At 41.3% G+C, this 17,764-nt stretch overlaps 1 protein-coding gene across 1 annotated transcript in view; it reads left to right on the plus strand.

Moving 5' to 3' along the window:
* Positions 1-17,764, plus strand: part of plppr2b (phospholipid phosphatase related 2b) — a 157,420-nt gene that overhangs the window by 73,386 nt on the left and 66,270 nt on the right. The window contains 2 exon segments of the mRNA XM_034188016.1: positions 1,278-1,442; positions 1,444-1,467. Coding sequence (XP_034043907.1) covers positions 1,278-1,442; positions 1,444-1,467 — 189 coding nt within the window.

The following is a 17,764-nucleotide window of genomic DNA, read 5'->3' on the forward strand; positions in this document are numbered from 1 at the left end:
CTCCTTGACCTTGACCTTTAAACTTTAGCCAAACTACTCCAAATTCTAATCATCTCTAGATATCTATCTCCACCGTGTTTGAAGGAAATCTGTGCAGCCATTATTAAGTTATCTTGTACACAGACCCACATGGGACACGCCAGTCAAAACAAAACCCTGCTTCACCAGCACGGAGGGGAAAAACAAAAACCAAACTGCTGCTTCCTCCCTGCAGCTGTCAGCCAGGCTGCCACTAAAGGCTCTGCATGTTTTCATGCTGATAAATGAAACGCCCTTCAAAAACAAACAATACAAGCAAAAGTTCATTTTGCAAATAATTAGGCAGCACGTTATTATTTAACTAAGCTCTCCCTATTTAAATTCACATTCCTTTCATTTTTAAACTCTAGTTTTTCCTTCAGACCATTTATATTGGATGAACTAATGTTGAACAAACTTCCAGTTTTCAGTTACAGATGCAGAGCCAAATGTGCCTTGTCTCAAAACATTTAGGATTTCGACCCACATGGATTAAAATACAGCAACAAGATGCTGTGACTCACTTCGTGTTGTCTGCAAGCTCACATGGAGTGAATTCCTTATTATATTTGCAATGAATTTCCCCCAAAATATATAACCAACAACAAAATTAACTGTAATTTTGTGATATACCGCAGAAATAAAAGTACAGCATTATAATTAGATTTTAACATTTAGTACATGTATTACCGTAAATTTTGTGGGACATCAAAAAGGGCACCTTTAATGTTCCGCCATGCTTAAGTTATGAAGCGGATCAGTGTTGATGTCACACGTGATTCTTCCTGTCCCCTCATCTTCTGTCGAATCTCTCTGCCTCTCGTTTCCTTCTCCACTCTTTGCCCCGTCCTTTGCACTTCCTCTTCTCTCTCTCTCCCGTGTTCTTTCCTTCCCAGTCGCCCTCTGTTCATTCACGTCCCCTCCCACTCTGCATACTGACACCACTGAAGAGATCTCATTCTCTCTCTTTTGCCCTCTGTTTTTCTTCATATTTGTCTCCCTCTTTCCCGTCTCTCCATCCTCCCCTCCTCTCCTCTCCCTCCCTCCCTCTCCTGCGTCCTCTTCTCCTCACTTTTTCTCCACGCTCACTCGATTTCATTTTTCACATTACAGAACATCCATCACCTTGGTGCTTGAAGAATTTTTTTAATTTTTATTTTATTTTATTTTTTTGCTGCTGCTGCAGTATTTTCTCCTTTCTAAAATCACACGCTTACCCGGACCCATCCTAAAGCTGGAACAATATGTTTTATTTCCAGCTGGTCATCATGGCAGGAACAGTTCTTTTGGCGTACTACTTCGAGTACACGAACACGTTCCCCGTGCACATCCAAGGCTTCTTCTGCTTCGACAAAGCCTACTCCAAACCGTACCCAGGACCAGAGGACAACAGCAAGGCACCACCCGTGCTCGTCTACTCCCTCGGTTACCGCCATCCCCACTGTGACGGTGAGTCAACTTATGGATAAATGTTTGACAGTTGTAAAGCTACTCATCACACACACACACACACACCACACACACACACACACACACACACACACACACACACACACACACAACACACACACAACACACACACACACACACACAAGCACACATATGACAGTCGCAACACAAACCAACACAAAAGGGGCTGAAATACCCGATGTGCAAATAGTCCTCTTCTCCTACACGTGGTGTTTGTGGACTGAAAGAGGCAGAGATGTGTAGGTGTGCAGCCGCGTGGTTTCTCTCCTCCGTTAGTGTGGATGCATTCTTGATCATAACCATGGCAACGGGCACTATATTTGTCCTCCACGGAGCAATTGGAGATAGCTACAGTGAGCACATCCTTCTTTTAAGATGTTCTTTTAAAGAAACAGAAGAAATATCAGCTCAGAATGGCTTTTATCATTTGTGTACGTGACGAGAGGCTTATTTCCCCACCACCAACCCACCCACCCAAATTCTGAACCCAGAAATTAAAAATGCGCATCATAGCACCATCAATAATTAAATATCTGTGGAGAACTGCATTTTTAGGTCATGAATTGATTGGTGACAGCATTAATGCTGAAGTAAGAGCATTCAGCTGTTGATAGTAAAAGATGTCACTTTTACACAAGTGCTAAATGAGGATGAAATGATTCTTATAGTTACTGTGTTTGGGGATTATGCTTATATATATATATATATATATATATATATATATATATATATACGAGGTCTATTAGAAAAGTATCCGACCTTATTATTTTTTTCAAAAACCATATGGATTTGAATCACATGTGATTGTGTCAGACAAGCTTGAACCCTCGTGCGCCTGCGTGAGTTTTTCCACGCCTGTCGGTTGCGTCATTCGCCTGTGAGCAGGCTTTGAGTGAGGAGTGGTCCACCCCCTCGTCGGATTTTCATTGTCAGGAAATGGCGGAATGATTTGGGCTTTTTTTCCATCAGAATTTTTTCAGAAACTGTTAAAGACTGGCAGCTGGAAACCGTTAGAAAAATTTATCTGGCTTTTGGTGAAAATGTTACGGGCTTGGTAGAGAATAAGCGGCTGTGGGGTGCGCCGCGCTCCGAAGCCGCCATCGACAGGCTGAACGACCATTCATTTCTAAACGGATGGCTGTCTGGATCCGTGACCATCGTGTGCCATTTCTCTGGTTATCACAAGAGCTGGACATCAACCATTTTCCGGCGTCACGATGGATTTGCTACTGGAGCGAGACAAAACCACCTACGTTTTGGTCTCATAGGATGGCTTTGAGATGGAGTTCAGACAGCTGTCGGTGGTTTTTCCATCGAGTGATTATCCAAGAAATTGTGGATGTGCCTGTACATGCCAGAACATGTCCCGTGATGCTTCATCACGTCGTTGCTGTGCGCCATGCGGCACCGTCACGACGCGCGAAGCCTCCGGTCCTCTTTCCATGACAAAAACTCCTGTAACAGTGGAATGTGCCATTCATTTCCAAACTGAACGCTGTGTTTTATCCAGGACGTCGTCTGACTAGCACAGGAATTGTGAAAAGACGTGGACATCAGCACTTTTTCGGCACATTGAGACAGACGTGCGGAGGAATTCCGCGCGTCGCGGTGGTGCCATCTAAATGGATGGACAGCCATCCATTTAGAAATGAAATGGTCGTTCAGCCTGTCGATGGCGGCTTCGGAGCGCAGCGCACCCCACAGCCGCTGGGGGCCGTCCTTAAAGCAACAGTAGCACTCCTTATTCTCTACCAAGCCCGTAACATTTTCACCAAAAGCCAGATACATTTTTTCTAATGGTTTCCAGCTGCCAGTCTCTAACAGTTTCTGAAAAAATTGTGATGGAAAAAAAGCCCAAATCATTCCGCCATTTCCTGGCAATGAGGTGTGGAAAAACTCACGCATACGCACGAGGGTTCAAGCTTGTCTGATGCAATCACACGTGATTCAAATCCATATGGTTTTTGAAAAAAATAATAAGGTCGGATACTTTTCTAATAGACCTCGTATATATGTGTATATATATATATATATATATATATATATATATATATATATATATATATATATATATATAGCTGAATTCATACAAAATAATTTCTGCTGGCCTGCATGAATTTATGAGTGTTATACAAGTTTGAGGACAGACAGTGCACCCGTATTCACAGCGCTTCACTTTTTCCACATTTGTGATGTTACAGCTTTATTCCAAAATGGGGTAAATTCAGTTGATTGGACATGATTTGGAAAGGCACACAGCTGTCTACATATAAGGTCCCCCAGTTGACAGTGCATGTCAGAACACAAACCAAGCATGAAGTCAAAATTGTTGTCTGTAGACCTCCGAGACAGGATTGTCTCGAGGCATAAATCTGGGGAAGAGTACAGAAACATTTCTGCTGCTTGAGGGTCCCAATGAGCACAGTGGCCTCCATCATCTGTATGGGTGTGGATACTTATGTACATGTGATTTCTTAGTTTTTTATTTTAATAAACTTGCAAAAATTTAAAAAAAAAATGTTGTTATTATGGGGTGTTGTGAATTTTGAGGGAAAAAAAAAGTATTTTGGAATAAGGCTGTAACATAAAATGTGGAAAAAGTGAAGCAATCTGAAAGGGTTTGTCCTCATTGTATAAAAATAGTTTCAAATAAAAGTTTCAAGATGAAAATAATAATTTAATCAAATTATTATTATTATTATTATTATTATTATTATTATTATTATTGCAGCATTTTCAGACAGAGAAACTCAAAATGCTCGCTACTGTACAAAACACCAAATAAATAAATAAATACAATAAAATAAAACAATGAAAATAAAAGATTGATCTAGTTAACTAGATAACGATTTGTTTCACAGTGTAATCTTCACATGCCTTAACTAAAGCACTCCCTCTGCTGAATCACCTCTAAATTATTTACACATTATTCACTTTGTGTGTTTTTAGGAATCCGCTAGCTTAGCGCAGCTATTAGCTCTTAGCCGGTTTAGCATGGCAGCTTCTCCTGTCTCTTCCGCACTTTTCTGCTCTGGGTGTGAAATGTTTAGTTATTCCTCGGCCTCCTTTAGCAGTAATGGTACTTTTAATAAGTGTAGCTTATTCGTAGCTTTGGAGGCCAGGCTGGGTGAATTGGAGACTCGGCTCCGCACCTTGGAAAATCCTACAGCTAGCCAGGCCCCTGTAGTCGGTATGGACCAAGGTAGCTTAGCCGTCCGTTAGTTCCCCTCCGGCAGATCCCGAGCAGCTGGGAAAGCAGGCCAACTGGGTGACTGTGAGGAGGAAGCATAGTCCTAAACAGAAGCCTTGTGTACACCGCCAACCCGTTCACATCTTTAACCGTTTTTCCCCACTCGGCGACACACCCGCCGAGGATCAAACGCTGGTTATTGGCGACTCTGTTTTGAGAAATGTGAAGTTAGCGACACCAGCAACCATAGTCAATTGTCTTCCGGGGGCCAGAGCAGGTGACACTGAAGGAAATTTGAAACTGCTGGCTAAGGCTAAGCGTACATTTGGTAAGATTGTAATTCACGTCGGCAGTAATGACACCCGGTTACGCCAATCGGAGGTCACCAAAATTAACATTGAATCGGTGTTTAACTTTGCAAAAACAATGTCGGACTCTGTAGTTTTCTCTGGTCCCCTCCCCAATCGGACCGGGAGTGACATGTTTAGCCGCATGTTCTCCCTGAATTGCTGGCTGTCTGACTGGTGTCCAAAAAATGAGGTGGGCTTCATAGATAATTGGCAATGCTTCTGGGGAAAACCTGGTCTTGTTAGGCGAGACGGCATCCATCCCACTTTGGATGGAGCAGCTCTCATTTCTAGAAATCTGGCCAATTTTCTTAAATCCTCCAAACCGTGACTATCCATGGTTGGGACCAGGAAGCAGAGTTGTAGTCTTACACACCTCTCTGCAGCTTCTCTCCCCTGCCATCCCTCATTACCCCATCCCCGTAGAGACGGTGCCTGCTCCCAGACCACCAATAACCAGCAAAAATCTATTTAAGCATAAAAATTCAAAAAGAAAAAATAATATAGCACCTTCAACTGCACCACAGACTAAAACAGTTAAATGTGGTCTATTAAACATTAGATCTCTCTCTCTTCTAAGTCCCTGTTAGTAAATGATATAATAATTGATCAACATATTGATTTATTCTGCCTTACAGAAACTTGGTTACAGCAGGATGAATATGTTAGTTTAAATGAGTCAACACCCCCGAGTCACACTAACTGTCAGAATGCTCGTGGCACGGGCCGAGTCAGAGGATTAGCAGCAATCTTCCACTCCAGCTTATTAATTAATCAAAAACCCAGACAGAGCTTTAATTCATTTGAAAGCTTGTCTCTTAGTCTTGTCCATCCAAATTGGAAGTCCCCAAAACCAGTTTTATTTGTTGTTATCTATCGTCCACCTGCTCGTTACTGTGAGTTTCTCTGTGAATTTTCGGACCTTTTGTCTGACTTAGTGCTTAGCTCAGATAAGATAATTATAGTGGGCGATTTTAACATCCACACAGATGCTGAGAATGACAGCCTCAACACTGCATTTAATCTATTGTTAGACTCGAGTGGCTTTGCTCAAAATGTAAATGAGTCCACCCACCACTTTAATCATACCTTAGATCTTGTTCTGACTTATGGTATGGAAATTGAAGACTTAACAGTATTCCCTGAAAACCCCCTTCTGTCTGATCATTTCTTAATAACATTAACATTTACTCTGATGGACTACCCAGCAGTGGGGAATAAGTTTCATTACAGTAGAAGTCTTTCAGAAAGCGCTGTAACTAGGTTTAAGGATATGATTCCTTCTTTATGTTCTCCAATGCCATATACCAACACAGGGCAGAGTAGCTACCTAAACTCTGTCAGTGAGATAGATTATCTCGTCAATAGTGTTGTGAAAGTGTAGTGACACGGACCCACAACAGGGGGCGCAAATGAACGGTCAATAGATGAGGCAAAAAGTAACAATTTAATGTTGTGAAGCTGCACAACGAATACACAGACAATCTCAGAATATGATAACAGTCAATCCACAAAGGTGACGTGTGGGCAGGCTCGAGGATAGAAGACGTCTGTCCTGAGAAGAGCCGGAACCACACGATTTCCGCCGCCACCGAACCTGGTGAATACTGGAGCCGCCAAGTCCCGAATTCCCAGGTGATCACCGTCCCCGACTGTCGGATCTGGTACTGCCGGCGAAGAACAAAGACAGTCAAGTGTGGGTGTGTGTACACCCCGTAACAACAACGGTGGGAATGCCACCTCCACCTCTCACTCAATATTCTGATGAGTATGCAGTGATCCCTCAGAGGAAAAGAGTGCCGTCCTGCACTCACTCAGCCTCCACAAAACAAGGGACCGGTACGCCTGCAAACACTCACAATATACAGATTATAAGTTAAACACAAATGGCTGAGGATATTACCTCCATAGAAGTACGATATCTCGGCGATGAGGTGGAGATGACGTCTGGGTTTTATGGAGTGAGATGATGAAGAATGAGTGACAGCTGTCAGGAAATAATGAGTGACAGCTGTCACTCCCGGCTGTGTCTGTGGCGGCAGCGCCCTCTCGTGCCTGAAGCCCGCACTTCAGGCAGGGCGCCCTCTGGTGGTGGGCCAGCAGTACCTCCTCTTCTGGCGGCCCACACAACAAATAGTTTTATATCCTCATTGAGGACAACTTTGGATGCTGTAGCTCCTCTGAAAAAGAGAGCCTTAAATCAGAAGTGCCTGACTCCATGGTATAACTCACAAACTCGCAGCTTAAAGCAGATAACCCATAAGTTGGAGAGGAAATGGCGTCTCACTAATTTAGAAGATCTTCACTTAGCCTGGAAAAAGAGTCTGTTGCTCTATAAAAAAGCCGTCCGTAAAGCTAGGACATCTTTCTACTCATCACTAATTGAAGAAAATAAGAACAACCCCAGGTTTCTTTTCAGCACTGTAGCCAGGCTGACAAAGAGTCAGAGCTCTATTGAGCTGAGTATTCCATTAACTTTAACTAGTAATGACTTCACGACTTTCTTTGCTAATAAAATTTTAACTATTAGAGAAAAAATTACTCATAACCATCCCAAAGACATATCCGGTATTTGGTTAGACTCTTTCTCTCCGATTGTTCTGAGTTATTTTCGTTAGTTACTTCCTCCAAACATCAACATGTCTATTAGACCCCATTCCTACCAGGCTGCTCAAGGAAGCCCTACCATTAATTAATGCTTCGATCTTAAATATGATCAATCTGTCTTTATTAGTTGGCTATGTACCACAGGCTTTTAAGGTAGCAGTAATTAAACCATTACTTAAAAAGACATCACTTGACCCAGCTATCTTAGCTAATTATAGGCCAATCTCCAACCTTTGAACACATTTAGCGGTAATTCTTGGAACACAAAATTAGTTTGGTAAGCTCACTGACCCTTGACCTCCTTACACAGGTGATTCCAATCATGAGAAAGGGTATTTAAGATGGCCATTTGCAAATGTTCTCCTCTTTACATCTCTTCTAAATGAGTGGCAAAATGGGAGCCTCTAAAGAACTCTCAAATGACCTGAAAACAAAGATTATTCAACATCATGGTTTAGGGGAAGCATGCAAAAAGCTATCTCAGAGATTTCAGCTGTCAGTTTCCACTGTGAGGAAGTGGCAGGCCAAGAAAAATCTCAGATCAGCTGAAGCAAAGGATGGTGAGAACAGTCATAATCAACCCACAGACCTGCTCCAAAGACCTACAACATGATCTTGCTGCAGATAGTGTCTCTGTGCATTGTTCAACTATACAGCGCACTTTGCACAAAGAGAGGCAGTATGATGCTGTCATGCAGAAGAAGCCTCTTTTGAGTACATTCCACCTACTGTAGAGTTGCTTGATGTATGCTAAAGCACATTTGTACAAGCCAGCTTCATTTTGGAATAAGGTGCTGTGGACTGATGAAACTAAAACTGAGTTATTTCGACATAACAAGGGGCGGTATGCATGGCTGAAAAAGAACACAGTACTCCAAGAAAAACGCTTGTTATCTACAGTAAAATTTGGAGGTGGTTCCATCATGCTGTGTGGCTGTGTGGCCAGTGCAGGTACTGGGAATCTTGTTAAAGTTGAGGGTCACATGGATTCAGTATCAATATCAGCAGATTCTTGAGAACAATATTCATGAATCTTTGACAAAGTTGAAGTTGCGCTGGGGCTGGGGCTAAAGACTGCTCAAAATGTACTAAGGCTGTTATTTCTGCAAAAGGATGATCTAGTAAATACTGATGTATTTTTTTCTGTTGGGGTGCCCAAATTTATGCACCTGCCTAATTTTGTTTAAATAATTATTGCACACCCTCTGTAAATCCTAGAAACTTCATTTTCAAATTCACTTCTCAAATATTACTGTGTTTGTCTGCTATATGATAAATTTAACTGAAATTGCTGATCCAAACAACCAATGATTTATAAAGGAAAATCATAGAAATCATCAGGGGTGCCCAAACTTGTTGCATAGAACTGTAAGACCATCCTGATTATAAGACAGCCATGGACAGCCAATACATGGTTTTGGAAAAATAGATAGCAAACTGATTTTCAAAATTTTTGTCAGATGTAGACACAATAAAATTGCCCAAAAGATCATATTTGTGTCAGCAGTGTCAACCTGACTTAAATTCAGCCCTGACTGCTCTGGGCTTTCAGGTCACACTGAAACCTGTGGGTTTTTTATTTTTATTTTTTTAAAACAAAACCATGAATAAGACACAGCATCTTTGACCAAAGTAACAAAACTAAATTACATCAGCAGTGTCTGACGCAGAGTGAAACAGAGCCGAATGTAGGAGCTGGGAAGTGAGATGCATGAAAGTCTCTTGTGTGATACTTGGTAAAAGCGCTGTACGTTCAGTTGCATCAGTGAAGGTAAATGTGTGGGTGGATGACGGCGTACATCTACTGCCTCTGCTGCCATACTGATCCGGTGTGCAGGTAGGAGTCATCATGTATGTGAGCGTGCAATGAGCTACAATCGTGGAGAGTCATCAAACACTTCTCTGACTAGTACTCAGATCCCAGCACTAATCAAATGTGTGCTACACACAGTGCTGGTGATGTTTATAGAATAGTGCTAATTACTGTGGTAAGCAGGCTGAAGTAGCAGTGTTAATCAGTTGTATGCCATTGTGCAGGTAATGGAGGGTGAGTGCGGGTTGTGCACTTCAACCCAGCCACAGTCCAGCCATTAATTTCAGAAGTAGGTCGCAGTTCTCCACAGTCATGGAGAGCTTTCAGTGATAGCACACCAAGTTTGTGTCTTATATGTAGAAAGAAGTATGTTTTTTTTTAGTTCATGCTGTTTAAGATGCAAAACACTGAAGTCTACAGTTCAACAACTAAACTACTTTTTTTGGATGATATTGCAGAAAGTATAAATACACTGAACAAAAATATAAACACAACACTTGAAGCTGAACTTGAAGGTCTAAAGCATTTTCTATATACACAAAAGACCTATTTCTCTCAAATATTTTTCGCAACTCTGTCTAAATCTGTGATTATCTCCTTTGCTGAGATAATCTATCCCACCTCACAGATGTGGCATGTCAAGATGATTAGACAGCATGATTATTGCCCAGGTGTGCCTTAGGCTGGCCACAGTAAAAGGCCACTCTGAAATGGTCAGTTTTACCACACAGCACAATGCCACAGATGTTGCAAGTATGCAGTCAAGTTCTCCAGAGTGCTGCTAATGACCTCATTAATTGATTCAGGTGTGTTGAAGTAGTGACACATCTAAAAGTTGCAGGACATCGGCCCTCGAGGACTGGAGTTGAAGAGCCCAGTGTAACAGTATAGGTTTTAGATCTTTGAGTTCAGCTCATAAAAAATGGGACCAAAAACAAAAGTGTTGCATTTATATTTTTGTTCAGTATACCTACATACAACAGTGTTGGTCTCTTTAGATAGTTTTCTCATTCGTGACGATGGTACGGGGGGGGGGGAATTTTTTTTTTACAACTCACCCATTCAAGCTGTCGTAAGGCAAAGAGTCATGAGTAATTAGGTGTGTGATCACTTTGAGTGACAGCTAGTGTTGCTAGGTCCCCGCTGACACAGGCTGCTTGCAGAGGCTGCTGGCTGCTGTGGAATCAACAGTTGTTGCCCTTTCTTAGCATTTTATTACAAATACTTGAGACAATATGGCTCACTGTGCTGTTAGTGCACTGGTGGTCCTTTGATACCTATGTGGACCATAATGTGAGTGTGGTGGCTTAGTGGTTAGCACTGTTGCCTCACAACAAGAAGGTTATGGGATCACTACCCACCTGGGCTGTTCTGTGGGAGTTTGCATATTCTCCCCATGTTCACATAGGTTCCCTCTGGGTGCTCCGGCTTCCTTCCAAAGACAGGCAGGTTAGTTGAATTGGAAATTTTAAATCAGGTGTGCGTGTGACTGATTTTGATTGTCTATATGTGACCCTGTGATAGACTGGCATCCTGTCCAAGGTGTACCCCACATTTTGCCCAATGACTGCTGGGATAGGCTCTAGCCCTTTGTGACCCTTAACTGGAGTATGTGGGTATAGAAAATTAATTATGTGAGTGTAAAGAAAGGCAAAGGACAAAACTGTTATTTTTAATGATCAGTATGTTTGGGTGTAATGTGAATTACACCAAACAGATTGTCATTGTCATTCTATTAAAGAGTTGATTGTGACAGAACCTGGTGCATAGCTAGTTAGATGGTAGACTGCTGATGGGGAAACGGGTCTGTCAGTGTCAAAGTGTGCAGAAAATCATATACCAGCTCCATGAGGGTTCGACCCTGCAGCACCTCCTCTTCTTCCTTCATCTAACTGCCAACTGATTTCCGAAGAACTGCTGTGGAAATCCCATCTTGGGGCTCCACCAGTGAACCTGGGCAGGAAGAAAACCAATTTGGAACAAAATAAATAAATAATAATAAAAATGAAGCTGTCAGAGTGACATAAACATTTTATTTTTTAAATAATTTTATTTATATAGCACTTTAACAAAAACAAAGTGCTTCACAAACCAAATTACACTATCGCAAATAAAAAGTAAAATCTTTGAATAATAAATTACATATAATGTAAAATCAAGACACTAAACATTTCTCACCATCAAGAGTTGTAGGTAGCCAAGAAAAGGTGTGTTTTAATCTAGATTTAAAAATGTCAATAGAACTCGGCTGCCTAATCTTAGACAGCAGTTTGTTACACAGCCACGGTGCACGAAAAGTAAATGATCTACCACTTGCTGATTTCTTCCAAAATGCACCTTGACACTTGCATGAATTTGATCCCCACACTGCCACACAATTCGTCGTGCCAGTGCATCCCGTTTTGTCCCGCTTGATGCATACAATATAAAATAATCATTTCGTAGTCGATGACGCATTTGCTCTCAGACCTTGGCTGATGAAGCCATTCTCTCATCGCTCCCAGAATCACAGAGAAATTATCATGTCGCAAAAGTATGGATCAATACCTCAGCATCAGCTAAGGACAAAATTCATCTGATTGTTGCAGTATTTCGCAAATGATGAAGTGCCACTCTTGTCACCCCTTTGATATGTGCATCAAATGAGAGAGACTCATCAAAAATGACACCAAGGTTCCTGACAGTCTCAGTACACTGAATTTTGCAATCACCCAGTGAAATAGTAAATTCACATATCAGCATAGTCTGCTTTTTTCAAGCCTATATTGAAAGCAGCCTATGTTGATTTTTGCAAATCGGTCTATTCAGTTGATTGGGCTGCTCTATGGGACATACTGAGAATTTGTGGGATCCCCAGGAAGTTTGGTGGATATCATAGAGAGCCTATACACTGATACTGTTGAGTGCTGCATGGACCAGGGGAAGAGATTCTGAGTTTTCTGGTGTTCCTCAGGGATGTGTTCTGTCTCCCACACTATTCAGTGCTTGCATCGACTGGTTGCTGGTTCTGGTTGTGGAAAGATGAGACGAGGAAAGATATTCCTTTAATAGTTCCACGACGGGGAAATTTACAATGTTACCGCAAAACAGGGACAGTCACAGAATAACAGTGCAAGTATGCAAAAATCAGGTAAAAGAAAAATAATTACCAAAATACAGAAGTCACATTCTGTGTGGATTAGATTCCACTATATACACGCGGAAAGAACCAGCGTCTTAGATGCTTTTATTGGTGTGAACATAGTGTGATCTTTACAGAATCTGTGAATACCCTAGCACTTGAGAAGCTGAGTGAGGAATCGAAGTGCCTTGATTGGCGATTGTCCTGGAGCTTTTACTCACTTCATGGACTCAGCCATTAGATACAGTGTATCTGTACGTGGCAAAAGTTTTGAACTTCTACAGACATTCATTTATCTTGGCAATGACATTCATGTCTCTGGATCCTCAACTTTTGATGTCAAAAATCATCTGGGAAAAGCTTAAGGAGTCATGAGGGCACAGGAAAAAGGTGTTTGGTGATGCCAACATCTTTGCAGGGGAACAAAGTCTTTAGGGCCCTGATGCTTCCTGTCTCACTGTATGATTGTGAGACTTGACACTAACCCGTGATCTAAGGTGACGACTGGATGTCTTTGGTACCAGGTCTCTTCAGAGGATCCTTGGGTACCACTGACATTATTTTATGTCAAACAAGTGGTTGCTTCAGGAGACTCAGATGAGGAGTGTCACTTGCAGCTATGGACATTTTGGCCATGTGGCTCTTATTTCTGTGCATGATCCAGCACTCAGGGGCCCCAGTAGCTGGAAAAGGCCAAGACGAATCCCACGCCTCGTCTGTCCATTTCATCCAAGAGGTAGGGATGGAATGGTTGTCTAGTTGGGTGGTTGTCATCCAAGACCCAAGGCCGTTTTAGCGATTGCGGTCATGGATGTGGTGATGCGTGACACCAGTGCATGCTCCCAGACTTGTCTTGAGACGATTATTTATTTTGACACCTGTTAACCTGTGTTAGTTTTCTGACATGGTACACGACCCCCATAACGTGCAATTGTCACAGGATCAAACGTAAATTGTGGGAGCCAGAATGTGAAGTGTCACACAATGTGATGTGTGGAGTTCTGAATGTTGATGTTTAGTTTTCTGCCAGTTTATGTGGGTCAGAAACAAAATGCTAAACACTCGCCCTGGAGAACTCTGCTCTAATGCTGCTAAATATAAGCCTCTCAAACGATACCAGCGGAGCAAGAGGAGAGGAGAGAATGCAGCAAACGCAACCCAACATTATGAGAAGGAGGAAGAATAAGACACGGACTAGACACACAAGAGAAAGCACGGCCAAAAGAAGCCACATAGCAGCAAGAGAGGAGGAAGGAGGAGTTGATGGAGAAGAGCAGCGAGCGAATAGGGGAGGCTGCCCGATGTCGCACTGCGCCTGCTCGCTCTTCCAAGTTTGTTCACTGTGGTGTGTCAAAGCTCACCAAGAGAATCCGTGCATAATGGAGCTTCATATAACACAAAGATGGAGATTGGGTTGAACTATGGAGGCAGACTATATCGTCCAATCAGACCGGAGTTTATCACATTAGAGTTCTGGATGCACAGCATGGTTCATTGTGCTGTTGTTGCTGTCACATCTTCAAAATGAGATTCTGCATGTGGCGAAATCCATATCGTTTCTGGACGTATTAATGGTCTCTATGAGAGCTGCTTTTTGTGTGAAGAGACGAGGAGAGACAATCAAAGAGGAAACCTGACCACGGCAAAGCAGATACAGAATTTAGTACATTTAAGACTGAGAGATGCTCATTCGTCTGCTGGAAAATTTAGCCATCTTGCAGAGTGCAAAGTTATTTATTATCAACATGCTATGCATTTGATGACTTTTGGATAAGTGCTATAGAAATAAAGCTTACTTCCTTGCTGACTTAATATTTGCATGACCTTGACATAACCTGAGTTGCAAGAAAACGGTTCAGATATTCTTCAACAAATTTGATTGAAACTGATCTTTCCATTTTGAGCATATCACCGCAGGCAGGAGAATATGACCTCTCATTTGACCTTGACCTTAGACCTATGACATTGATATGAGCTGGATTGCGATAACATGGTCCGCTGAGTTTATCTTCCAAGCCTGATTGAAATTGTTTGATTGAAATTAATCTTTGCATTTTGAAGATATTGCTGTAGAAATTAAGTGATGATTTTTTTTGATGACCTTGACCTTTGACATGACCTGTGTTGAAAGAAGATGGAACACAAAGTTTGATTGAAATTATTCGTTGCATTTTCAAGATATCAGTGGTGACAGTAGACTATGACCTTTGACTTGCTCTTGAGATCTGATTTATGACCTTGACGTGACTTGTGTTGCGAGAGGACAAACCACAAAATTTATTCACCAAGTTTGATTGAAATCATTTTTTTCTGTTTTGACAAAGAATCAAGGCTATTACACCAGCTTCTTTCCACTTCACAGTGAGGCTTGTTGTGTGTTGTGTGCTATAGATTCTGCCTGTGTGCATCTGTGGACATTATGTTGTATCTGAGCTGAAGTTTTACTATGGTAATTGTAAAAAGAAAAAGAAAAAAAATCAGCCATTATGCTGATCTGAGTAACCGCTGAGGCTACAGAGCAGATCTTGGCCTTAAATTATTCAACATCTCTAAATGTCTATGTGCTCCATTTAATAAATTTCTTGAAAAAATGACCTTTGACCCCAATTGCTGTATTGTAGTAACCCCTGAGGCTAAAGAGCAGATTTTTGCATGAAAGTATTCAGAAGCTCCAGCTTTCTATTTGTTGCAACTTAACATTTTTGGCACATTGGCACAAATGAAATGACTTTTCATAGTGTTAAATGCAATATTTGTTCTTTACCCTTGTCTGAGAGATAAACTGGGCACAATGAAAATAATCACAGCTGAATATTTGACTAAGGTAATGTAATGATGGAGGGAAATAATTTATATTGGGAATGATTTCACACCAAAATTAAAGAACCTTGTCTTCATTTAATCATTTAGCATAAAGTAGAGCATGCGAGTCTTCTCAAGCATAAAACTGACTCAGCTGTAGTTTTCTCACCGGGCATCCATGTTGCATGAATAGCATTTAGATTTATGCACATTTGTGCAGTCATGAGTGTGTTGGTCTAAAAATGAGGTGTGGTCAGGTACAGGACAGGTGAATTACGACTGTGTGGAAGTAAAACATTTGCACCATGGACAAACAAAGATTTCTTCTAAATTTGAGGGCAGAGTTGTGGTATTTACATGGTTCCATATTCACATGCACCTTAGGTAAGTGGCTTCATGGTGCACATACACTGTGCATGTGAAATCAAACAGTAAAGGAAAAATTCACCTCAGGGAGCTTCGGTGGCTGCTTCGCACTGATGAACCGCTAACTCGCCAGAACACCTCTCAGCTGAGTCAGATTTCTCCACAGCAGTGTGCCAGGTTCATGGTGGGTGGTGGTTTTTAATGGGGGTGACAGAGAATTTGATTGGTCGATTATATGTTATACCTAAAACAGACCCACGAGTAATTAAGCAAATAAATCCAGCCTCTTTGTGCATCTTTGTTCCCTATTTTGCACTCAGATTACGTACGTACGTGCCCTGTAATTATTACGCGCTATAGTTTGCCCAACATAGATCATAATGATCAGGTTGAAACAAAAATTATAATTTCTGCTGGGTTGTGATTAAGTTTTGATTCCCTTTAAAAAAACCTGCATCCTTTGTCAAATTAGAGCCTTTTAGCTCTTTAATGCTACTGTGTATAGTATTTAGTGCCATCTAGTGGTGAAGTAGCAGACTGCATTATGCAATCACAGGTCAAGGTTTTGTTTCCCTTGATGTTTTTGTTTCTTTGCTGATGGGAATTCATGCTCCCTTGCTTTATGATGAGCAATATGTACGAATCTCCACTGCATAAAAAATGAGGTTTCAGGGGAGCAACCGCTGACTCTTCTGGCTGTACTGCAAAATACAAAAAGCAGAGTAAGTATTTTTACTTTTGGGCTGCCATATTAACATGGTGGTCGAACATAAGGGTTTCCATATGAGGGGGCCCACTCCTATGTAGCCACAAAAGGGTCAAGCCACCGAAGCTTATGAAAACACACTGATTGTACACTAATGACCAGATGGTTATGAATGCTGTAATTCTTTTCTGCTAATTAACACCCCAAAATCCTACACACTGTAGCTTTAAACACAAGGTCACACTGTCTGCTGCAAGAACATGGAGCATGATTGCAAAGTAATATTTTTATAAACAGAATCAGAAATAACACTGAAATGTCAAGTTTTTTTTCTGTCATCAACACTCATTACTCAGGTGTTAGACCGAGAGACGGGGCTGTAGGTGATGCTTGTTGCAGCCTGACTGATTCACATGTAGCAAAAGAGCTATCAAGCTCCTTTAACTGCTCCACTATTATGCAAATTCTACTTATTCTTGATTTTAACTACAGTGTTTGGAAGTTCCAGGCTCTAACTATGGTCTTTTCTATATTTACCCCCCATTGTCATTCTCAATAGACTTGTCATCACTGACAAGCAACCCAAAAGAAAGATGTACCAACACACAACCACACACTCGCACACACGCTCTTGCTCACATTGACATACACCAAACATCAATCTAATGCCCATCTGCAAACTGGCTGCAGGATGAAGTCTTTATGAATAATTGCCTCCTACAGAATCGCCTCTTATAATCTCAGAGATGCAGGGCATAGCCATATTGGATCATATAAACAACACAAGAGTGAACATCAAGTCTGTCAGGTGTCAATTTGAAGTCCTTAAATTTTCTTTTTTGTTGCAATTCAAATCCACTGTACAACAGAGATGGCACACTGTTGTGAGGCAGTTGGCATCAGCCAGAGGTGACACAGGCATATAGCAGTAGGAGTAAAACCAGATACTTAACAACTCTAACAGTCTCACAAGAATCTCGTTGTGACCATTGAACTTTTCCAATACACTATTATTATTATTTTATTACTTCTATTTTGTCATTTGATTTTTAAATGGACCACAATGAAAATAAGCGTTTTCATGTATTTTTAATGTATTTACAATCTATGTACAATTGTATTATGTACTTACATTTAACTTACTAAATAAAATAACACACACACACGCTTTTAATATATAGATGATTTACTGCCCCCTGCTGGAATGGCATGTGAGTCCAGAATGTAATTATCACATTGTTCATGTTCAGTGTTGTTAGCTAATATCCATAGTTTCTCCTAAATTAATCCTATCAACTTTCTGTTGTGGTGGCGTTCATCCTTG

This window comes from Thalassophryne amazonica, chromosome 15, assembly GCF_902500255.1.
Source record: "Thalassophryne amazonica chromosome 15, fThaAma1.1, whole genome shotgun sequence".
Classification (NCBI taxonomy): Eukaryota; Metazoa; Chordata; class Actinopteri; order Batrachoidiformes; family Batrachoididae; genus Thalassophryne; species Thalassophryne amazonica.